Genomic DNA, 25,412 nt, shown 5'->3' with positions numbered 1-25,412 from the left:
CCTTGACTTGTTCTGTTCTATTATTGTTAACAGAAACAAAGGACTTGCTGGATTAAAAAAAAAAAAACACAACAAACAACTAAAGATAGCATTGTTTAGGAATCAGTGAGTCCTGCAGGTAACTTTTAAGTTTGCCTTCCCAGCAGGGAATGTGATAGCCTGAGACTGTCACAGGAACTCCCAGGAACTCTCTCGATGATAGATTTTGGCATTCAGTTTTTGGCCCTGAAAAGAAAAAGATAGAGTGGGAAGGAAAATGGCAGTTATTCTGGGTTCTTCTGTATTTGGACCTGGGAATGCTTTGGCAGTTGGGTCAAGTTCCATCTGCTGTGGTAACATTAGTTCCATGGGCAAGGCTGACCTCCGGTAATGTGACTATGGAGAATCAGTTCCTTGATGGGGACTCCTGCCTGTCAACCCTCTACCCCATTAAGCTGTTACTTTCTTGACTCAGAAAGAGCAGGCTGCTTGACCAGAATAATTTAGGACAATTGGAGGAAAACCTGTTTAACCCTTCAACTCCCATATTACTCTCTCAATGGCCAGTTTTCAGATCAGTCTTTGTGTAGAAATTTGGCACAGAAAAGCAAAATGGTGGATCCTAAATAAATTCTAAACCTTTTACTTATTTTAATTGTAGTTGGTTTTGTTGTTTTTGCACGAATGGATTGGTGAGGGAAGGTTGGTCATCCTGGCTGGAGTAAGCTGCTTGTGAGCAGGGAGATCATAGTGAATATTTTTGTGTGTTTAGAATTTAGCACAGTACATCACCCAAAGCATATACCTGTGACACACACAGTTAATGCTTGTTGGATGGATAAGAAGGTGGAGTGGGAGTGGAATATTCAACACACATTTGCCAATGCTTTGGTGACAAAAAGAGTTGAATTCTTGTAAAATATTTGAAGAGATTTATTCTGAACCAAATACGATTGACTGTGGCCCATGACACAGCCCTCAGGAGGTCCTGAAAACATGTGCCCAAGGTGGTCAGGGCATAGCTTGGTTTTATACATTTTAGAGAGGCATGAGACATCAATCAAATACATAAAAGAAATATACTTGTTTGGTCCAGAAAGGTGGGACAACTCAAAGCCAGGTTGTCGGGGGGCTTCTAGGATATAGGTGAATTTAAACGTTTTCTGGTTGACAATTGATTGGGTTTGTCTAAAGACCTGGGATTGATAGAAAGAGAATGTTCAGGTTAAGATAAAGATTGTGGAGACCAAAGTTCTTTTGAAGTCTTACAGTGGCTACCCTTAGAGCCAATAGATGACAAATGTTTCCTGTTCAGATCTTAATCTCTCTTGGGAGGGTCTGGAAGAAAAAAAAACAGTTTTGTTAATAATGATTCTTTAAAGATACAAATTTCCCCCCACAAAAAACAGCTTTGCAGGGCCATTTCAAAATATGACAAAGAAACATGTTTTGGGGAAAATGTTTTGATTTTCTTCTTGTCTTGCAATGTTATGCCAGAGTCAGGTTGGAAAAGAAGTCATGATATATAGGGTTAATTAAAACCTATCTGATGAAAATTTATGGTTTGTAGGGCATGACTTCCCAGGCCCCTTAGATAGGAATTGGGGCAAGATAAAAAATGAGAGTTTAGTCCTCAGCTTTCTATTTGCAAGGTATATATTTGGTGCCAGGTATTCAAAGATGAATAAGACCTTGTCCACAATGCTCTTGAGTCTCTTACAGTTTGTACTGTATAACTGGGAGTGTGTTTGTATTAGTCCAGTTTCTTGTTTACTTTCTCAGTTATTGACTGTATTCCCCTGAGTAGAGGTTGATAAAATGTTCCTTAGGTTAATGTGTGTGTGTGTGTGTCTGTATGCATACACTGATATTTAGGTTTGCCAAGGTGCTGGAGTTCCTGATTGTAGAGTCACTTATTTTTTTAAAAAGCTTTTACTTGTAAATGGTGCTTAACAAGTTCCCTATCAACTCTGTTTCAAAGCTGTAATGGTAAACATTCCAGGACAGACAAGATTGTGTATATTCACAGGGCCTCAGGCTGTTACAGACCTTTACATGACATTTATTGGACAGTCAGTATATCCTTGTGTCATTCATTATGTTATCTCAATTATTTTCATGATGACTAATTAAGATAGTTTTTATTACCTACTTAAATGTTTTTCCTCAGAATTTACATTTATCATTGTAATCACTTATGGATAAATTATCTAGTAGGAGAACTCCAGGGCTTCTAAAATGTTAAGCCACCTCTTCTAACCCAGTGCTTGTCAAGCTTTGCTGCATGTAAGCATTTCCTTGGGAACTTTTAAAAATCCAGTGAAAAGGCTGTACTCCAGACCAGTGAAATAAGAATCTCATGGGGTGGGACCTGGTAATTCCAGTATATCGTCGCATTTGAGAATCAGAGCTTAACAATTAGTGTTCTTAACCGGATTTTTTTTTTTTCCCCCAGCCGTTTTCTTGTGACCCACTGCTAAATGGGAATACTGGTAATGCAGAAATTTTTTCTTGAGTTCAGGACTGCAGGGGATGCTTAGAAATAGGAAATAGAAAAAAATGAAATAAGTGGGCTGTAGGTTTGTAGTATATATTATTGAACTCTTTTGCTAGCTGCATTTCTTAATATTAATGGTAATGATTTTAAATTCATGCATACCATTCTAACCTAAGAGTGACCTAGGCTTTCCAAGATAGACAACCCTTGAATGACTTACGTGTGAGGTAAGGTCAGGGGTATAAGATAGGAATAGCCTATCTTTAACTCGGCTAACCCTCTCTGGGAAATTGTCATCTATTTGCTCTTTTCTTAGCAGTTATATGGTAACACATATACCATAGGAAAAATCTAAATAGTGGTTATTACTAAAATTATATTTGATTGTGTAATTTATTTTGTGATCTATTTACTATCCTTATTTATGTCTAGTTTAAGCAGATAGTAGTTGATTTGACTTAACACTTGTTATCTGATGGCAGAAGAAGCCTGCAGAGCTTCAATTTGTCCACGGATAATTCTTATGAATATACTGGACAGATTGACTTAGTGTTTGTTTTTGCATTGAGAAGAAAATAATCTTGTCAGGTTTGGTTTTATGTCCATGTCCTGTAGAGAAATTGAGATGCTTTGAATCACCTGGTATTAATTCCGTACATCTTCACAGGCAACTTGGGCATTTTTTTAAGACAAAAAAGAAAGAAAAAAGGTGACAAAAGTAGTAGAATTGATTCTTACTATTTGTGGATTCGATATTTATGAACTTGCCTACTTGACAAAATTTATTTGTAATCTCCACATCAATACTCCTGGCACTTTCATGGTCAGTGCAACACGTCCGACACACCTGACACAGTTCCCAGCGAAAATCGACGAGGCAGCACTTTACCTTCTGGGTTTAGTTCTCAAACCATAAGCAGTTTTTCTTTGTGCAGCCTATTTGGTGCCAGATTTTTTACATTTTTATGCTATTTTGGGTAGTTTTGCAGTTTAAAATGGCCCCCAGTACAGGAAAAAAAAATTTAATTAGAAATCTCCCAAGAAAGACACTTCATTACTATAATCCTGTGACTTGGAGGACAGCGCAGATACTAACTTCAGTGTAGCAGAGGTCTGCGCTGAAAAAACAAAGCAATTTTAATTTTATTTTCCACCCTACTCTGTTATCTGGTACCTTTCACAGGTTTCACTGGGATCGATTCTGAATATGAAAAGCCAGAAGCCCCTGAGTTGGTGCTGAAAACAGACTCCTGTGATGTAAATGACTGTGTCCAGCAAGTTGTGGAACTTCTACAGGAACGGGTAAGAGAAGATGAAAGAAGGAATCATCAGAGAAAAATTACATCTCTCTCATAATCTTCCCCCTCCAAAAAAAAATGGTGGTGTTAATGTTGAGTAACGTTTATATTTTAAATGCTTTGAAATGCCAGCGGTGTTCTGTGTCTGTATGTCAGTGTGAGGTGTTGTGGGGAACACCGTGAATGTGCGGTATATGAAATATCCCCATCAGTATAAACCTCAGGAGGCTTAGGAGTCAAACAGTCTTGTACTTTACCAGCAATTTTACCACAGAAAAATACCTAACAGAAAATCTAGCCATGATTATTCAGTCCTGTAACTTGATAGTGTTATATTTTTCAATTTGAGGTATACAAAGTAGTTAAGTTTTCTTAGACATTTAGAGCGCCCACATTTTCCTTGTGATAACATGCTGATCTCCTTGTGGGTGGATTCTAGAGAGGGACCTGTGGAGGATGTAAGTTTCTAGGACATAAGGAGCTTTGCGTTCCTGGACATATGCAGGCATGAAGAGGCTTGATGTTCTCCAGGGTACTCAGGCCCACTAACAAGTGCAGGGTTCCTTCAGACTTTAGTCTGGGTTTTTAGAAGTTTTCTTTCCCTTGTGCTTTGTCCATACTACCCTCAGTCCCCTTTCCCCTTTTCGTTGGAGGGTCACATAGTTCACTGTAGTTGGAGAGGATCTGGCCTCTGTGTGGGTAGAGGTCTTGGGTCAGTGATTACCCTGTCACCTTGTCATGCATCCACCCTTTGCTGTTCAGTCCTGACTTAGGGGTACACAGAAAATGAGGTATCATCTTTCCTCATTCTGTCCTAACTGTGGGTTTTGGAGTTTGAACCTCCTCTTAGTCTACAAAATCCTGTAATAAACCTCTTTCATCTAGTGTATCTTATAAACCTCTTTCATCTAGTCTGTCTTACTGGATATATTCGACATACAACTTTAAAGAAATTTCTTTGTCTGAATATATTATAAACATTTAGCCTTTGATTTTTTCCACATTATATCTACCAGGTAGATAATGTGGGACTTTGCTTCCTATTTTATTTTATCCAAACATTGTAGCTGAATAAATATAAATAATATAAATCGATATATTCTGATGTTTTTCTCTGTATTTACTGTTCAGATATCATTATTTGCAGGTCACTGAGACATCCCAGGAGGTTTTATGCTTCGTCATCTCTGCCTTCTAGGTTTCTTTTTAAATGACTTCTGCACTCTTGTTCTAATCCTATTGTTCTACTTTTAGCTTCCTTCTCATCTCTCCAAAGCTGTCCCAGCATCCATTCTTTCATCGTCCATCATCAACCACACATTGATTAAAAGCCCACTACTGTAGATTTTACAGTCCTAGGCGCTAGTAATGCAAAGATTTATCAGCTGTGTCTCCATCCTTGAGGAATTTACATTATAAGTGATAGAAACAGACATAAGAGTGTTTAACTCCTCGGAAGTGTGTTAGAAATCATGATTTCAGTTATGTCCATGGCATACTGGGAGGCACAGGGGAATGAATTGGGAAAGGCTTTTTATCAGTCTTTCTCATCTGTTTGTTCATTTTTAGAAAATACTTTTACTGGGCATAGAATTCTGCATTGACAGATTTTTTTTTTCTTTTAGTGCTTTAAAGATGTTCCATTTTTTTTGTTTGCTTCATTTCTGATGAGAAGTATAATGTAATTCTTTTCTTTGTTCCTCTGTGGGATTTTTCTTGCGTGTTTGAATTTAAGATTTTCTGTTACTCCTTGGATTTTGGTGGGTTTAATATCATGTGTCTAGGTCTTGTATTTAATTAAGTCTTTTTTCTTCCTGTTTAGAATTCCCCAACCTGCTTGGGTAGATACATATTTTTTTCATTAGTTTTTGGAAACTCCTGGCCATTATCATGTTAAATATTTCCTTTGCCTTTTTCACTCTTCTTCTGGTACTCTAGTTACCCATATGTTAAATAATATATTGTCCCACAGTTTTTAGATGCTGTGTTTCTTTCATCCCTTTTCTGTTAACATTTTAGCTTTGATAATTTCTAATAACTGATTTTTAAGTTTGCTGATTCCTTAACTGTATCCAATCTATTCATATGCTCATAGAAGGAATTTTTAAATTCTGATAATCATTAAAAAACAATTCTCATTATTTGACTTTTTTTTTTTTTTTGACAGTATTCATTTTTCTGTTGAAATTCTCCATCTCTCCATGCATGCTGTCCACTTTTTCATTAGATCCTTTAACTTAATCCCAGTTAAAAAGTACTAGATTGAGGATTGCTTGAACCTGGGAGGTGGAGGTTGCAGTGAGCTTAGATTACACCACTGCAGTCCAGCCTGGGTGACAGAGTGAGACTCTGCCTCAAAGAAAAAAAAGAGAAAAATCCTGCCTTATGGTTTGAACATGTGTGTTATTTCTGAATCTCATTTTGTTGAGATTTCTTTGTCATATCTCTCGACAGTGGGTAGATTTTCTTGCTTTTTGGTGTATCTTGTAATGTTTTGTGAATGCTGGACATTGTGTCTAGATGTACAGTAGAGATTGAGGTAGTGTTTATGTCATGGGCATGTTTCATTTTCTATCATACTGTTATTGTAGTAGGTTGATTTAGCCCTCATCTGGATTTGGCAGTCCTTATTCCTTATGAAGGTATTCTTACTGCATCACAGGCTTCAAATTTCTGCAGTGGTGGGCTCTTCTACCTTGTACTTAGCGTGAGGCCTGGCCTGCTCTTGGGTTTTTCTTAGTGTTCCTCCTTCATCCTCAGTGTTCCCTGTATACCTGTACCACAGAAAGAGTCTTCTTCCTGTTCGTCTCTCAGCAGCATACTGCTGTGGCTTATCACTTGGTGGTAGGCTCATGACTGGGAAGTGGTGATGATTCTCAGTTTCCTGGCCCAACTTCAGTCTAAGGCGTGACCTGTGTGCTCCTGAGTCTTGAGGTGGGTTTTTCTCAGTGCTTCTTCCTCTCCCTGCGTAACAGCTAATCTCTGCTTTCACCCTGGGAGGCTTGGAAGGGAGTTTTCTTTTCCTCACATGCATTAGCATGTTTTGTATCTGTTTTGTACTGGCTACCTGGTTTGTATGAATGCAGGATCTTGGGCCCAAAAGGATTTCCTTCATCTCCTTCTTTTTGGCAGACCATATTTGCTTCCACCCCTCCCCCAGAAACAGAGGACCCTGGGAAGGTTTGAGGGTTTCCTTTCCTTTTTCATTAGCTTAAGGCTTTTGTGGTTATGAAAGAAGGGTCTGGTGAGTGAGCATAGGTTTTTGCCTGTGCCCCACTGAGGAAGACTCTTTTTAGTCTCTAGACCTCCTCCTGATTTATGTTCTGAGCACCTGCCATAGGCGTGCTTGTGAGTGAGTTCAGGACCCCTTGTGTCTGGTACCCCCGGTCCTCCATTGTACTAAGCCTGTCACACTAGTCCACACTCAGCCTTTAAAAGTTTTAAAGACATTTTAGCTCTTTTCCTCTTACCTACCTTTATTGTAGCCACCTCTTCCTCCCATGTTCTGCTAAAGGTAAGCAGTTCATGTGCCTGGTCTTTTCTTGGTGGGACTTGTCACTTGGAAGCAGTTCATCTCACTGCTTTTTTTCACCTCAGTTCTGCAATGGGCTCAAGAAAGTTTATGATTGTAGATTGGCTGGCCTTTTCATTTATTAGGTGATGCTCTCTTTAGAAATCTGTTTTGTTTTCAATGCATTGTTTATCCTTTCTCTTCAGTTTTACTCCGTTGCTGTTGTATATCGTTTTCTTAGAAATTTGTATAAAATTCTATTTCTAGACATAGATATTAAATCCATCTCATTTTTATTGAAACTATAGTTCTAGTATTTTTCCTTTTCATTTTGATTGTAGTTTTGTTTGAGTTTTTTTGTATACTGAGCCTATCTTTTTTTAATTTGAAATTTGCCATATCAGTGTTACAAAGTTGACTCTCTGTATCTGGGGTTCTATATCTGTGGGTTCCACATTTGTGGATTCAAACAACCATGGATTGAGAATATTCAGGAAAATTAATACAACAATGAAAAAGAATACAAATTTTAAAAAGAATACAATGTGACAACTACTTATATAACGTTTACATTGTATTAGATATTATAAGTAATCCAGAGATGATGTAAAGTGTATGGGAAGATGTGTGTAGATTGTACGTGAATGTTGTGCCATTTTATATCACTTGAGCATCTGTGGATTTTGGTGTCCTCAAGGGGTCCTGGAACCAGTTCCCCTCAGATACTGAGGGATGGCTATACAGTTTTATTATTTGTTTTGATTTTTAAAATATCTAGTTAGTGATTCGTAAGTGTTTTATAAAATCTCAGAAAAATGTACATATTTAATAGATACCATTTTATATAATTTTATGGGGCTTATTAATCATTGACTATAAATTCCAGATAGTTCAGACATGTTTATGGAATTATTAAGCTTGATTTGTGTTGGATGCCACAGGTTCCTCCCACCTTCTTCCCATCTTTCTCACTTTAAATTCGTAATCACTTCTTTGGGGCCCTATTTAGAATAGTATCCTTTGGGTTTGACACTTTCCCTATGTATAAGCTCTTTTTTTTCTTCAGGGAGGAGGATAATTTTAAGTTTTTCTTGAAACAAAACAAAACAAAACTTGGTTTTGAGAAAATTTTGCAGCTCTTCACTTATTTTTTCACTAACGTTCTTCCTGTTCCAGGATTCAATCCAGGATTCCATCCACATTGTATTCAGGGTTCAGTTGGTTTTTAACTATAATTCTGTATAATGAAAATACAGATTCCTGTGGTATTTGTGATGCACAGGACTTTGCATCTTGCTTTTTTTCTCTGATGGTTTGAAAACTGAAGGTAAATTGACACTGTGTGATTTTAGGATCATACTATCCCATATTCCCCTAACTGGTTACCACACCTCCAGTTCTGTGTGCCCTTTTGTCCATCCTATGATATTCACAAAATCATCTTTCTAAAGTGTAGTCGAAGCATTTCCCTTTTTTGCTCTAAAACACTTACTGATTTTCCCATTGTTTATGGAATTGAGATGATTTGTATGCCAGGTGTGGTGGTTCACACTTGTAATCCCAGCACTTTGGGAAACTGAAGCAGGAAGATTGCTTGAGGCCAGGAGTTCCAGACCAGCCTGGGCAACATAGTGAGATCCTGTCTCTGTCTCCGAAAAATTTTTTAAAAAAGTAGTCAGGTGTGGTGGCATGTCCCAGCCACTCAGGAGGCTGAGGCCGGAGGATCTCTTGAGCCCAGGAGTTTGAGGCTGCAGAGACCTATGATTGTGCCACTGCCCTCCAGCCTGGGTGACAGAGTGAGACCCTGTCTGAAATAAAAAAATGAAATAAAATAAAATACATCACTGAAAATAAGATAAAATAAAGAGAAGAGATGATTTGTGTTCACAATTCTTCATAGTTTGGTGCTATTGCTTGTCTTATCTCTGTGGTCTTAGTTAATGCCTTTCTCCTAATTTATTTGTACCTAATTAATGATTATGCTAATTGTTCTTCCTTTCATATGGATACTAATCTATATTATGCCTGCTAGACAATCTGATGATTGGACAGTTTCATTGAAAAAGAAGGATAGATAAGAAATTAACATTTGCTGAGTCCTTATTATAAGGGACATATATATGTAGTATGTTGTCTTTTAAAATAACTTGTTCTGTTTATTTCAGTTGGAGAAATGGCCTTTTTTCCTAATTTAGCTTCCAACTATCTCTCACCTGAATTACTGTGGTAGTTTTCCAAATGGTCTTTGTGTTAAGCTCTTTTCATATGTTGTTTAATTTTATTCATACAGTAAACATTTGAAGTGGTTCAGAGAAATGAAGAAACTTGTTCATGGACATGTTGGATTCTGCATCTAGAATTTCAGTCATTTTCTTTCACCTCTGGCTTTTACTTTCAGGAGTGTTCTCCTTACGCTTAAGTGAGATGTAATTAAATCTACATCCAGTAAGGGATTCTGATTGTGTTCATTTAGGAGAGAGAAATTTTCTTTTGAAAAACTATTAATTTTTATCTTAAAGGTGGGTGGTGACAAAAGAAGAAATGCAAATGCCTACTTAATTTGATAGCTTTCTTTTGGTGTCACCCTCCTTTTCAATATTTGTTACATGGTTTTCTGAATAAATGACTTCACTTCCCAATGAAAGCATGCGTATTTCTCTGTTGTACTTAGTTGATTTTTTTAGTTAATTTAATCGATGGCGCTATATGTGGTAGGCACTTTTGTGAACACTGGAGATGTGGCAGTGAATTAAGCAATAAACATTCCGGCCTCATGGACCTTAATATTTGGTCTTCACCACTGTTATTTTGTTTATAGTGTATTGACTAGAATGACCATATATAGATTCATTTATTTCTTTTCTGTTATACTATGATGTAGAATTTTAAAATGCAATTGAAGGAAGAAGTACACATATACACACAACTATATCTGGCATTTATTTTCTTTTGGTTGTTTTTCTCACCAAGTTGAATCCCAGTGGGCATTAGGGCACATGGAGAAACCAGTGAATACCTGACATTCAGCTCAAAGTTTATCCTTAGAGATGCCAGTTGTGCATTTGCCCACTGTACTTCATTGCAAAGTGACTTGCTATAATGTGTACTTTTCATATCGAACTCCCTCTATCCAGGGGTAGCAAATTCAGTTCATTCAACTTCATTGTTATCACAAAGACATTTGCTAGGTTTTCCAAAGGTGGGCTATGGGAGGACACATAGTACAATCTAAATATAGATGGGGAGGTGAAGGGGATGAATATATCACATACCATGTTGCTTTAAAGCAAGAAATAATAACTAAATCTATGCAGCTTTAGAGTATGTGTTTGGAGTAGGGAGGTGAAGGTTAGGGGTCCTAGATTAACCAGCATTATGTAAAAGAATATATAAACGTGTGTGCTGAAAGAGAATGCCATGGGCAGTATATTAGGGTTCTCTAGAGGGACAGAACTAATGGAATATATATACACACACACATATATATATACACACACATATATATACACACACACATATATATATGAGTTTATTAAGTATTAATTTGCATGATCACAAGGTCCCACAGTAGGCCATCTGCAGGCTGAGGAGCAAGGAGAGCCCAGTCTGAGTTCCAAAACCGAAGAACTTGGAGTCTGATATTTGAGGGCAGGAAGCATCCAGCATGAGAGAAAGGTGTAGGCTGGGAGGCTAGGCCAGTCTCTTTTTTCACATTTTCCTGCCTGTTTATATTCTAGTCGTGCTTGTAGCTGATTAGATGGTGCCCACTCAGATAAGAACGGGTCTACACTTCCTAGCCCACTGACTCAAATGTTAATCTCCTTTGGCAATGCCCTCACAGACGCACCCAGGATCAGTAGTTTGTATCCTTTCCATCCAATCAAGTTGACACACGGTATTAACCGTCACAGGCAGAGATGGAGACCATCAACAGTAACTTATCAGTTGAACTCTTACTATGTGTTAGGCCCTGTGTTAGGTACTGCAGTGGCATTGTTGCATCCAATTTACATTGAAACTGATAAGTATTTATAATTATCTTCATTTTGCTGATGAGGAAACAGATTCCAGAGGTGAAGTTATTTCTCCCAGATAGTTCACTTAGAGAGAGTGAGGTTTGCACACAGTTCTGATTGATTCTGCAGCCTACACACTCATGTTTCTACTACACTGCCTTTACTAGTATCCAGATTCTTTCCATTTCTAGTTTATTTCTGAAATAGAATCTTTTCTCTGACTCTCTTTCACATTCCTTGATCAGTTGTTCCCTACCTGTAGTTGGGATTAAGAAATGGAAGCGGCATGGGCATTTTGTTGACCTTAGAAAGATTATTTCTTGAGTACTTTTAAAGTACTTGAACAGATCAAAGACAACACTATCTGGGTTGGAAAGAATGTTCATTAAAGAAATAAACTGCTCATACCTGTGCCCAGCTAGTGTGAAATGCTTGTTCTGTGTAAGTGCAATAAGAAAGGTGTTTGTGGGTTATCTAATTTTCCTTGAAAGAGGCACATTTTGCCTAGTGAATTATGATTTATGTAAGTCCTAAAATGTAAATCTAAGTGGTAAAGGGTTATACTATATATAATGACAACTTTATTTCTAAAATAAGCTAAGTACATTTTATCCCCTTTTCAAGCTTAGTTTTGTAAGACTTTTGAAGACTTTTTTCCTCACAATAACCAGTTTGTTTAATCTCTGATATCATCTGGTATCCAGTGATTCAATTTAGTTTTGACCCTAGCTATCTGGAGTTAGCTCAGCCCTCACAGGTTAAGGGCTCACTCCTATACACTGCCCTGTTTTAGATCCCAGCCCAAATGGGGTGCCCAGGCTACCCACTTTCCTGCCTGGCTGGTTATGAATCCAAGGTTTCCTACCTCCCTACCTTGTCCCCATACCAGGTTTGATCATTGGCTAGGACAACTCACAGAACTCAGTAAAATGCTTTATTTGCTACTCCCAGTTTCTTGTAGACTCAGTAACAGCCAGATGGAAGAGATGTGCAGGGAAGGGGTGGCAGAGCTTCCATGCTTTCTCCATGATCTTCAACCCCACCCCCCACGCAGTACCTCCGTGTGCTCACCAACCGGGAAGCTCTCTGAACCCCATCATTTAGAGGTTTTTATGTAGGCTTTAAGTTGCACGTTTGATTAAATCATAGGCCATTGGTGATTGAACTCAATCTCTCTAATGCCTTTCTGCTCCCCAGAGGTCAGGGGAGAAGAGTGAGGTTGAAAGTTTGAACCCTGTGATGGTGACTTGGACTTTCTGGTCCCAGCCGCCATCATGAAGCTGTCTTCAGCCAAGAGTCCTCTCCTCAGCACTCCAGAGACACATTGATCACTTAGGGGATTTCAAGGGTTTTAGGAGCTCTGTACAAGAACTGAGGACAAAGACCAAACACTGTATATATTTCCCATTGTATACCACTTTTTATTAGAGAGAAGAAGGTACTATAGTCTGGGACTTCCCAGAGAATGAAGGTGTTTGAAAAGCACTGTCTTCATGGAAATAATAGTGGTAGGTAGAGTTTGCTTTTATCTGTTGCTCTGTATTCCTTTGGAGAGACTCTTCGGAAGTGAATTGTAACTGGAAGAGTTTAATGGTCTTCAGTAAGAAACAGTATTTCATTGTCCAAGAAAAATGTTTTTAGTATGCTGTACAATGGATAATATGGGATGATGGGTCCTTTGGTTACCATGGGTACTTTACATAAAGTTAAGAATTCTCTGTCATTTTCTGGGTTGCCTTCTCTTTCACTGTGACTATGTAATATAATCGGGATAGATAAAGTGGTCATTCATATAAAGACTGCATTTCTCAGCGTTTTCTCACAGCATCTTCATTTTCTTTGTTTGGTATGTATTTATTTAAGAAAATAGAAGACACTAACAAATCAGGATTTTTTATTTTCCTAGACCCTAAATTGGTCACTAGATGGCCTGCTAGTATTGCATTTTAACTTGGCTTGTTATGACATAAGGAAGTAGACTTCTTGCTGCTGGTTTTAATCTAAAGTGATATTTTAAATACTGTTTTAAAATCTACCAGGAACTCTAGATTTACTAGTGCTATAAATTATTTAAAGGTTTGTCTTTTTAAGAAATGGTGGTTTAGTGCTCTAAGTGGGTTTTATGCTGCACATAAAAGCCAGACTTTGCAGCTTAGTTTTAAAGTGTTGCCAGAATGTCGTTTGGTGTTCATGCTTTGGATGCATGTAGTTTAGATAATAGAAATTTAATAGTTACATAAAAATATGAATGTGCCCTTGTGTTCAAATCTGTTGGGCAGATTTGGCTCAAGAAAAAAGTACAGAAAGTATTTAAAGGAAAACTTAAAATGTGGAATCATTGTATTAATGTGTTCAGAGTTCTTTAGGAAGATTAAAATGAGAAGCGAGAGCTACCACTTTCATGTAGTGCGGGTTGTTTGCCCTGCCTGCCAGTTTCCAGGTGAAAACAAAAACAGTTGTCTGTTTTTAGATATAACATATGTTAGATCTTAGACTGTCAAAGTCAAACAAAAAACGTTCTGGGTACCCTGTGTTACATTTTAAAATTAAATTAATACTTATAAATTTATAATATCTCTAGACTTACAGGTTACAGAATTCACCTCTCATTAATAGTAGAGTATAGGTCGTTTACTGATCCCCTGCTCAGGAGGACGCCTAGGACGTCCCTGAGCCCCCTTCAGTGCTGGGTGACTGGAGCTTTCAGATTGGAGGTGAGGTGTCCAGGTATGTGCAGACTTTTTCCTGGCCTGGCTTGGGATCTATTTGTGTTTTAAAGGACCTTTCATGAAACAAAGGGTTTTATATGTACAAATTGAAGAAGAGCACGTTGTTTCTAATAGCTCTGTCTGTGGAAATCCTAATGAATCCCAAATAAAGTGGATAGCTTATGTGGCAGGGACTTCAACTTTCTGTTGTCCAGATATCTTGTCTCACTTTGAGGTGGTTTTGCTCCTTTCAGATGTTTAGTAGTGGTTTTGGAAACTGAGATTTGTCACTGGAATGTGCTAGAAGCTGGCAGCATCTGCATGTTTAAGATTCTTTTTATATTCCTGTTAGAGACTGAGTCCTTTTGTCTTTACACATAGAATCTGTGTATAACACATTTCCACAGACTGAGCAGATGCTCCCAGTTCCTCTTGATTCCTGCTATTTTTGCATTAATTCCCAAAACATTCACTCTATGTATCTTTTTTAGAAGAGAAAAACAGTAGCAACCTTTTGAATGTTTATTTTGGCATTGGTTAGGTATGAGAAGAATTTTGTATTGAAGTTGTGAGGCTAAAATCCATTTAAAAATATTGTTGGTGTGAATTTTGAAAAGGGAAGAGTTTCATGAAATGCTTCTAATGAAAACGTTATTTTGACTCAAAAACAAAATAATGAAAAAATTTCCTTTCTTGAAAAGAAAGTGGTTATAACCTTTGTTAATACATGTAAAGTAGCACATTAATAAAAAATTTATGCTCAATTATGAATAACTTTATTAGTACACAAAACATTTCAGTAATTTGATGGGGCTTACAGTATAGATATTGTCCTTTTTGTGTTCAAAATAGTTACCTTGGAGACAGATTTGATCGCAAATTATTTGTACATTTTTTTTTTTTAACTTGGGGATGTAGTTGGAAGGTAATGGTAGACATCTAGACATCATCTATGGAAATATTCGTTAGTGCAGAGTTCTGATTTGGGACATCTCTTCAGAGGAAGCAGAGACGCACCTGAGTGTGCTGTAGGTGTTGTGGGGGCTTCGGGGTGGAGGGAAGAGAATAGCCCCAGCCCTGTGCCTGGAGCATTGCGTTGGGCCATGCACACTGCTGCTGGTCTTCAGTCTTTGTGAGCTGAACTAGGGATGCTGGTTTAGGAAACCAGCTAAACATGCCTTGTTGTAGCCAGTAAAAATCAGAAGATGTGTCTGCTGCATGCTTTCCTCTGCTTCTCTAGGATTGTGACAATTTTCAGCAGTAAACCTAGGGGAGACTAGTCAAGCCCCATAGTCAGCGTACAAAAAGATATCGCATCCTTACAATAATATACATTTCAGAGATGGCAAAGAAAGTTTTATATAGAGTTTTTCTTATCATCGAAGTTGAGAATGAGATTCTTCTCTTCTCTGGAGTCCTTTGTCATTTGTTCCCAGGCTGCGTATCCTGCTAAGGGATACTCAGTAGTGGAAATGGAGGTTCTTGATTATTCACAGTGGCAGGGTTTGGAACAGTCAGTTGCAAATTGCTTACTTGTCTTTAGTAGAACTGTTTAGGCCTAACTGGAATATTGAATATCTTTTATTTTTCTCTAGAACCTTGGCAACGCATTGAAAGATCACGTGCTGATTAAAAACTTGGGAATTATGTTTAATAAAATCATGAAAATAAGAAAAATTTGTGTGACAAAATACTTAATACCTTAGTTTTCAATATTTCTCAACTATATGACCTTGGAAGATATGGTCTAGTTTCTTGGGCTTCAATTCACTCGTCTGTGAAATGGGAAATAATTAAAGTGCCTGTCTCAGGATTGTGCAGCGGATTCTATGAGTTGATATATGCCGAGTGCTTAAACAGTTCCTGGCATGTAGCAAATGTAGTCTAATTATTGAGTATTCTTTTTGTGTTAAGTCCATTGAAAGACAGTATTGCAGGGATTTGGGTCAAGTCATTGACCTCTCTTGGGCCTCGATTTCCTCTGTAAAGAGGGGATAGCAGTAGTTTCTTCTGCCTTCGTAAGTAGGACTGTGTGAAGATTAATGGATTAAAATTCACATGAAGCCCTTAGAACAATGTGTGGTGGTGTAGTCAGTTCTCACTAATGTTATCCTCCACTGTTCAGGTACTTTGAGTCACTAGATTGTCACAACAGCCCTGTAACATGTATGTGTGTATCTTTCTGTATTTTTTTTTTTAAACAACTGGGGAGACACGTTATAAGATGCTTCAGATTGCACTCTTAGAATTGGAACTCAGATCTTAAATATAAACAGCCTCTGCCCTCTTTTTTTACTTCATATTCTTAGTGATAAGAATATTGGAAATAACTGACCTATAGACCCCTGTTGCTTTTTGTATCTTGTTGGTTTTGAAGATGTTATGCCCCTGAAGCTTTGTGATTATGTAAATATGTAAGTGTCGAGTGAAACCGTATTATACTCTTCCTCACAAAAGTCCTAATGAGTGCCTGACTTTTTGTGTAACTTGTTATGTTTAGTGTTTTCTCCCCCTAGTATAGAGGATTTCAATTCTTTACTTTGTAGCTGCAGAGAATCTGTATGCCTCAAGGCATCTTTGGAGGCTTTACATATCCAAGAAGCTAATTGAACATACAGAATGTATGTGTAGTTCACTTAATGCACATCATATTGTCATTCCAGGAAAAATTGACTCTAAATTATTATTTTCTACTTGAAATAATAGGCTTTGTACAGACTGCTAAACTACCATTTGTCCTGTGATGTGCCTATGGATGGAGACCAGATCAAAGGGAAGATAGAAAAATGGCAATGATAACCATATCTGGGATACAGGGTGATTTGTTTTTCTCATTCCCAAGTTCTCTTTGCTGCTATTTTATAATTTAAAATAAATGTATTAAAATAATTCTGGAGTTGGAAGATAAGCTGTATCTCATGCTGGATTTAAGGAAGAGTCCTTTTTTTCTTCTATATGTGATTTCTCCTCCTGGTATTATGTATAAACTATGTATATTTACTTGTCACTGCTTTGAACTCCTTGGCAAAATTTAAGACATGCCCTCTATAGTGTGGGTTCATTAGAAATAATCTGCCCCATTAGTACCTGGTTGTATCATTCATATTTGTATCTACAAAGAGCACACAGAAGCAGCTGGTGGAGCATTCTTCCTTCACCATTATTTTTTAATGCCCTCATGTGTTATTTACCCTCAGTAAACACAATAGTTAGCTTTCGGCTATGGGTGCCTGCTGGAAGCTTAATTGCAGAAGATTTGGCAGGTATATGAAGTGTCTAATGCTGTGCTGGGTTTGCGCCTCACACACTTTTCTGCTTTCCTCCTGTGAACAGTGAGACCCTGGAGGGACAAGGGGCCTCCAGAAAATGCCGTTCATGTCTGCACCCGAGGAACAGCGCAGCTGGCTGAATTTGCTATTGCGTATAGCAGTGTTTATTTCTTGTCTGTCTTTTGATTTTAACATTTCTTTTTCTTTTCCTTGATGTTTGTTCTTCTTTTATTTATTTATTTTTAAATTATTAGACAGGACAGAGACTTTGAATTTACCAGTAGGAGGAGCCTGATTTCGGCACATATTTAGCCATTGCTGAACTGTCTCTTGTTCTGTCTTTGAGGAAACAGGATGTGTGAGAAAGTAGGAGAAATGTAAGAGAATAGTTCTTTTTAGGTTTTCAGAACCCATAGTTGTTGATTGGTTGAGTGGTAGCACCTAGGTCTTTCATGAAGTCATGTAGCTTTGATCGACATATCTGCCTTTTTTTTCCTACTGAACATATCATGTAAGACCAAATATAAATTGAAGTTTCTTTCTAAAGAACATCTATTCCTCAGGAAAAATAGTGGAGAGTGTCCTTAAAAATCCAGTTCTTTCATCTTGAATTAATTTTTTGTTGTTTTGTATTGTTTTTTAAAAAAGCAGACTTTTTTAAAGAGAAGTTTCAGGTTCACAGCAAAATTGATGTCATGTAGTTGGAATCATATAGTCTGTATCCTTTTCAGATTGGCTGCTTTCACTTAGCAGTTCTCACTTAAGGTTCTTCCATGTTTTCATGGAGCTCATTTCTTCTTAGTGTTGACTAATATTGCATTGTCTAGATGTTCTACAGTTTGTTTATTCACCTACTAACGACACATTGTTGCTGTCAACTTTTGGCAATTCTGAACAGAGCTGCTTTAAACACCCTGTGCAGATTTTTGAGTGGAGGTACGATTTCATCTCATTTGGGTGAATATCAAGGAGTGAAATTGCTGGTAAGAGTATATTTAGTTTTGTAACAAACTGGCAAAATGTTTTCCAAAGTGGCTGTACCATTTTGCATCCCCACCAGCTATGAACGAGGATTCCTATTGCTCCACATCCTTGGCAACATTAGATGTTGTCAGTGTTTTGGATTTTGGCTATTCTGGTAGGTGTATTGTGCTGTCTTGTTTTGATTTGCAATTTCCTAATGATGTTGAACATCTTTTCATATGCTTATTTATAATCTGTATCTTCTTTGGTGAGATGTCTATTCAGGTCTTTTGCCCAGTTTTAAATTTCGGTTGTTCATTTTCTTATTGGTGAGTTTTAATTGTTTATTTTGTATATTTTTGGATAATAGTCCTTTATCTAAAGATATGCCTTTTGAGCATATTTTTCTCCCAGTCTTTGGCTTATCTTCTCATTCTTTTGAGAATTACTTTATTTCGAATAACAAAGTGTTGGACACATCTATGAAAAGCCCTCCATCAGTGCCAGTTTTTCATGGTTGTAGAGGTTACCTGACAGATGTGTTTAAAGTGATTAGACACATTTAGTAATTATGCTTAGGGATATGTCAAGTGTTGTGAACAAACCTTGTAAAGAGCTCCTAATGAGCAGTATGTAAATGGTTATGTTGTTTTCACAAATATGTACTTGTAGTATAAATGGGGAAAAACACCATCCCAGTGTTTTATAAATGAGTACATGGAGCTTGGATAAAAATTCCAGGCTGCATTTCATGTGGGATCAAAAAGTTCTGATTTTCAAACCACAGTGGTGGAAGTAAAGCTGACATTCTAGAATACTGTGTTGTGTGGGTAAAAGGTGGCTTTCCTGACAGTGGTGATAAAGGTATATGTAAAAGCTGGAATAAAATGGTTTCATGATATGGTAAAGATAATAAGTGTGATGGTTCAGGTGGTTTTTGTTTGCTTGTTTCCAAATTCTTTTTGTTGTTACCTCTTACTTGAGACCACTTCTCATTTGTAGTTGCCTTTGACATATGTAGTATATTTTAGGAATTTATTATTTCCCAGTAGATAATGGGACATTGTGCTTAATTACTTCTTGTATGTGGGATACTATCTGCTTGAGAGTATTGATTGAGAGGAACATAGCACTCACAGCCTTCTTTTATACTACTTTTTGGTTTCATTTTGAGAGATTTTCTTCATTAAGATACCTTTGGTGAACTTTAAATTCTTGAACCAAACATTTAAATTGTACTCCTGTTGTTATGTAGGATATTGTACCTGTGGATGCATCTTATGAAGTAAAAGAACTATATGTGCCAGAAAATAAACTTCATTTGGCAAAAACAGATGCGGAAACATTACCAGCACTGAAAATTAACAAAGTAAGTTCTTTGTTGCTTTTCACACCAACTGATACAGCCTTATGTACAGTAGTTTGTTAAATTTGTGACTTACAGCAGTATTTGAGGCCTGGGGTGGTATTAGCTGGGGGGCAAAGATGTTGTGGTATATATCACAATTTCTAAGGATGGGGAATGTGTTTAATTTGTGCAACCACGTTCCCAAATTACCATGATTTTGATTTGCTTTGAGTAATAATATTTATTTATTTTGAACTATCAAAGAACAAATATTATATGAGATCTTTAGGCATATCAGAAATAATGTGTCCTAAAAGGTCAAGAAATACTAATCCATAGTTATTAAGTAAACATTCTCCCCTTCAGACATATTTTCTAATCCCGTGCCAAAACTTGACTCTCTCCATCTTATATTGTTAAGAATAATTTTATTGTGTATCTTAGCTCTGATGATATCATTAGCTGTCTTTCCCAAAACAACTGCTTAGTTAAGCATGATGAGAATGGAAACTATAATTTATCATTTTCAAATCTTAGAGAATTTTAAGTTTTATAATTTATGTATACTTTTAAAAAAGGGAGATTAAAAGTATTTGGACTGGAAGCTGGATTCCCCATCCTTTCTTTTAATATAGTAAAAACCCAAAATACCCAGGGAAGTGCCACATCTGAAAGTAAGGAGAAAGGAAAACAAAACAAAACTTCTAGGCTTGAAGAAAGACTCTTTAAGTCGTTACCGAAATCCCTGATGGGAGTAAATTATATTGGTGCACTTTGTGTGTGTGATTGGGTCTCTGACCAGAAACCAGGACATCCCAGGGAATGACAAGAAGGGAGAACCACAGAGCAGAGCAGCTCAGGAAGTGAACTGTTACAAAAGAACAACAGAATTTGTTGTTTACAGACTGCATGGAGTGAATACACACAGACAAAGGCAGAGAGAAGGAGAATGAATGACTATAAATTTACATGTCAGATTCTAGAATCCAGAAAGACAGTAGATTTTTCTAAATGGAATGTTTTTTTCAATTCATTGGTTCTCAAATTTCTTCAGTTGGCAGAGCATCTGGAAGGCACACTGCCATTCTTTGTACCTCCTCACATGCCCTGTTTCTAAGTATGGTAGCATTGGAGTTAGGGCTTCAATATAGGAATTTTGAGAGGACACAGACGTTCAACCCCTAACAGATACCATCTAGAATTGAATTCCAGTAGAAACAAGTAGTAGCCACCATCAAAGGTTTTGGAAAAAAAAATTTCTCCATGAATACAATTTTTTTCCTGTGAATTGAAGCAGGAGAGTACTTTACCAGTGTTTGATTTTGCAGTGGAACACATTGGCAAACATACTCCAGGAGTAAAGAGTAGGCTGCATTTTACTGCACACCACTCGGCCAGGTGCTTTATCTTTCTCATTGGAGAGCCACTGCTGTATGCCCGGTTAAAAAATGAGCATATCCAGCTTATGTTAACGATAAGTACATTGTTCATTGGTCCTTTAATTTTCTGATGGGATATGCTAAAAATCTCAAAGTTCAAGAAATAATAGTCTTGCAAAATGAAGAGTACTCTGTCATGGGTAAAAGAGACTTTTCTTGGAAAATATTTTATTTAAATTTTCTCCTTTTTTTTTTTTTTTTTGGAGACAGAGTCTCACTGTGTTGCCCAGACTGGAGTACAGTGGCTTCCCTTTTTTTTTTTTTTTTTTTCCTAACAAGACCACAGAATAGAAGGTACTTAATTCTATACACCTTTTTTTAGAATACAGAGAATACAGTACTTTATGGTCACTTTTTTTGCGAGTCACTTGATGGACCAAGGCTCTTCTTATTTATTGTATGTCAAGTGACCTCAGCCAATATTTCCATTTTGAAGTTTAAATGGTCTTAGCTGGCCAGTGGGGTGATGCCTGTGTCTTTCCAATAAGATTTTGTTAATCTTGGAAAGATTCCTTGCTTCCTGGCTGAGCAAGATGTTCCAGGCTCACTTTGTACCCTCTAGTCCTATAATTGGACTCAGCCTTTTCTCCAACCAGCCCTAGTTCCTTTTGGAGATCATAAGCCGTGTGCTTGGGTGCACTGTAGAGGTACCAAACTGTCAAATAAAATGCAGCTTTATAGATAAAGTTGAAGTCTTCTCTGTGAAATGATTATGCCATCATTTTACATTTCCCTGATAATTTATGAGCACAACCATCTTTTGCATACATATATTGGTCATTTGAGTTTCCTTGTCTCCTAAGGCCTTTTATTTTTTTTATTTTTTATTTTTTTTGAGACATAGTGTCAGTCTACTGCCCAGGCTGGAGTGCAGTGGTGTGATCTCATCTCACTGCAACCTCTACCTACTGGGCTCAAGCGATTCCTGGCTCAAGCGATTCTCATGCCTCAGCCTCCCAAGTAGCTGGGACTACAGGCATGCACCACAACACCTGGCTAATTGTTTATATTTTTAGTAGAGACTGGGTTTCATCATGTTGGCCAGGCTGGTCTTGAGCTCCTGATGTCAGGTGATCTGCCTGCTTTGGCCTCCAAAGTGCTGGAATTACAGGCGTGAGCCACCTCATCTGGCCATAAAGTTTCTCTTGGTTAAGGACAGTGGTTATCAAAGTGTTAGATCATCACTGTTGGCATTTTCTGGGAACATTTTAGAAATACAGATTCTTGGTCTCCACAGCAAGCTGACCAAATCAGAAACTCTGCAGGTGAAGCAATCATCATTTTAGCAAGCTTTCCAGGGGTTTGAGGTAAAGGTTGAGAACCACGAGTTTAGGAGAGGCTGTCCTTATTAGAAATACTTGGAGGCCTAATGTTATTTAAATTTAATAGGAAAAGGAAATGTTTTCCTAGTGCCCTTATTCTTTGTTAGTTTGGTATAATCTATACTCATCCTTACACTGTTTGTTTCCATTGCTTTCAAAATTAAATTCCTGAAGATCATCACTGCTTTTGCTCATATATACATGCAATAGAAAATTTTGCTTTACTTTCAAATTTACTAGGTGGATATGCAGTGGGTGCAGGTTTTGGCAGAAGGTTGGGCAACCCCATTGAATGGCTTTATGAGAGAGAGGGAGTACTTGCAATGCCTTCATTTTGATTGTCTTCTGGATGGTAAGACATTTTACATTCAAAATTATATATGGCAGAGAAATTGTGTAGTTGCAGAGATTTGTCACTGTTTACAAATAGTAGTAGGGAAACATCTTAGTAGAGGTAGCTTTATAAGACTAAGTTATATCAGTACCGAACACTTTATTTAAGTGAATCGTGATACCTCATTTTTTTTTTTCCCTTTCCTGACTCTTACTTATTTTAGAGAGAGAGGGAAATCTAGGGATCAGGGCTGAGGATGGATTGTAAAACACATACAGTTATTCTATGCTGTTTTTGCCTGATCACTGTGGAAAGCTGCTTCCCACCCAGGGCATGTGTGTGCTGCTTTTTGTGGTACTGAAGCTCATGCTTGAGCCTTCTAATGAGGAATTGTGGAGTCCTAGTTAAGGAATTCTGAAATATGTGGCTAAAAATGTGGTCCTTTCTATTCTTTTAAAACATTAACAAAAAATTGTCAAAGAAGTTGATGTTGGCCAGGCACGGTGGCTCACGCCTGTAATCTCAGCACTTTGAGAGGCTGAGGCGAGTGGATCACTGGAGAAGAGTGGATCACCTGAGGTGGTGGTTTGTGCCTCTAATCCCAGCTACTTGGGAGGCTGAGGCAGGAGAATCGCTTGAATCTAGGAAGTGGAGGGTGTGGTGAGCCAAGATCATGGTGCCACTGTATTCCAGCCTGGGCGAAAGGACGAGACTCTGTCTCAGAAAAAAAAAAAAAAAGATGTTCAACATATTATCATTATAATCCAGCAGCCTTTAATTTTGTGTTGTATACTGTTGGTAAGATTAATTTACTACCTTATGAAAATATTTTTAAATGTCACAGAACCCTACTATAATTGCTACCAAGTTTTTTTGTTTTGTGACTTCTTTTAACTGGGTGGTGAAATAGATATTAGAAAACATAATTCCTAATCATTCTTCTCAAGAAACTTTATCACAAGAACATAAAGATTAAATAATACATTTTGATTTTCTTCCTTGGAACTAATTGCAAAGTCTTGTGGACTACCTCCTTTAGTCTTGGACTTGGTGCAAATCTACCTATTCATTTTCCATGTTACACTTTACCTAGTGGTAGTAATTTAAAAAGCAGCCAAGCAGTTTTCATTACTCTGGTTGACATACTTTGTTCAAAGAATGTCCAAAAATATGATTTCTTTAGTATATAAATAGTCCAGATGTGAATATGAGAGCACATTTTTTTATTTTTCTAACCTATAGATGATGAGTAGAAAAAAGATTTTTACAGCTTGCAAGGTTGCATGCTGAGACTGTGCCTTTAGTATCACTGACAACACATTTTGGTTTAAATGCAACCATTACTGTCTTTATTTCTTGGTTAGTGATAGCTGATATCAGTTTGAATTTGACTGTATTAAAAAAAGACTTTTTGGATAGTTCTGTCTTCCTATCTCAAGGATACTCAAGTATACTTAATCAGCTTGTCACATAAATTATAGTTATTATGTCATCCTGTTATCAACAAGGATGTAAATTTTTCCTGAAAAGGCCCAGAATCGTAGTTCTTTGTCTGTTTCATATATTGGAAAATTGGAAGTGCACAATATATATTTAGTGATTTTAGGCTTAACCAGCTGATTCTTTCTTGTTAAACAGTTTGTTTTACTTATGTAATTCTATACCAAAATGTACCCAAAGACAATTTGATTCTTTTAATTTTTGCTTTTTTTTTTTTTTTTTTTAACTTCTGAGCTCATTGCTTATTCTCCCTGTTCCTTATAGCTTGTTCTGTCTTTCGTTTTTCTGTGCCAGGTACCAGTTGAATACTGTCACTGGACCCACAGCCTTTTATTATTTGAAAAGTGTCCCCTGAAGTGAAAGGTGGATATAAGTAAAGCCTGTTGAGTAATCCAAGCTGTGTGCTTCATGTTCTTTTGTGCTCTGCAGGAGGTGTCATTAACTTGTCAGTACCTATAGTTCTGACTGCTACTCATGAAGATAAAGAGAGGCTGGATGGCTGTACAGCATTTGCTCTGATGTATGAGGGCCGCCGTGTGGCCATTCTTCGCAATCCAGAGTTTTTTGAGCACAGGAAAGAGGAGCGCTGTGCCAGACAGTGGGGAACAACATGCAAGAACCACCCCTACATTAAGGTGCTGAAAAAACCTCGCGCATTTTATCTTGATTTGCCAGTGACGTTTGTGCTGAAATGTGGGCATTTTCTGTGTATTGACTTTTCATTGGAATTGTTAATATTTTGCAGAATAGAGAGTGGACCTTAGATTAGTGTGATGAGTGTTTATGCTCTTGTCATTTTGGTCCAGATAAATATTTATTCAGCAAACACATTTTAAATCTCTATTATATACATGGCACTGAGCTAGGTGCTGATGCTGGGAATGCAGGGCCAGGGACACCACCGGCACAGTGTTTCAGCTCTTGGAGTATACAGTCTTGTCGTATGCTTAGGCATGTACTTATAATGAGCATGTGAGGTAGAGGCTAAGGGAGCCCTCACCAGGGTGGTTTGTGAAAGCAGTGAAATATAATTTCTCATCAAAGTACCTCATTTTTTATATGTGTATGTTGTATGTGGAATGTTATTGAAGTCAAATTTCTGTCAGTTGTTAGGTGTGTTAAGGTGGACTGAGAAAGAAGCTGGGCTCGTTGTTGGCACATAAGCCAAAGCCTCATGGGGAAAAGGAGGGCTGGAGCTGCCTTGCAAAAATGAACAGGTCCTGGAGGG

The 25,412-nt window shown here is 37.5% G+C and overlaps 1 protein-coding gene across 1 annotated transcript in view; it reads left to right on the top strand.

Annotated features, from left to right (window-relative positions):
• The window catches only part of PAPSS1 (3'-phosphoadenosine 5'-phosphosulfate synthase 1), a 113,290-nt gene that overhangs the window by 44,936 nt on the left and 42,942 nt on the right, over window positions 1-25,412 (top strand). Inside the window, exons 5-8 of the mRNA XM_011989804.1 lie at window positions 3,660-3,778; window positions 19,497-19,610; window positions 22,591-22,702; window positions 24,614-24,819. Coding sequence (XP_011845194.1) covers window positions 3,660-3,778; window positions 19,497-19,610; window positions 22,591-22,702; window positions 24,614-24,819 — 551 coding nt within the window. The remainder of the gene's footprint in view (window positions 1-3,659; window positions 3,779-19,496; window positions 19,611-22,590; window positions 22,703-24,613; window positions 24,820-25,412) is intronic.

The sequence above is a fragment of the Mandrillus leucophaeus genome, unplaced genomic scaffold (assembly GCF_000951045.1).
Source record: "Mandrillus leucophaeus isolate KB7577 unplaced genomic scaffold, Mleu.le_1.0 Scaffold364, whole genome shotgun sequence".
Classification (NCBI taxonomy): Eukaryota; Metazoa; Chordata; class Mammalia; order Primates; family Cercopithecidae; genus Mandrillus; species Mandrillus leucophaeus.
Note: the sequence above shows the minus strand (reverse complement) of the source record. Positions and strands in the feature narration are given on the sequence as shown.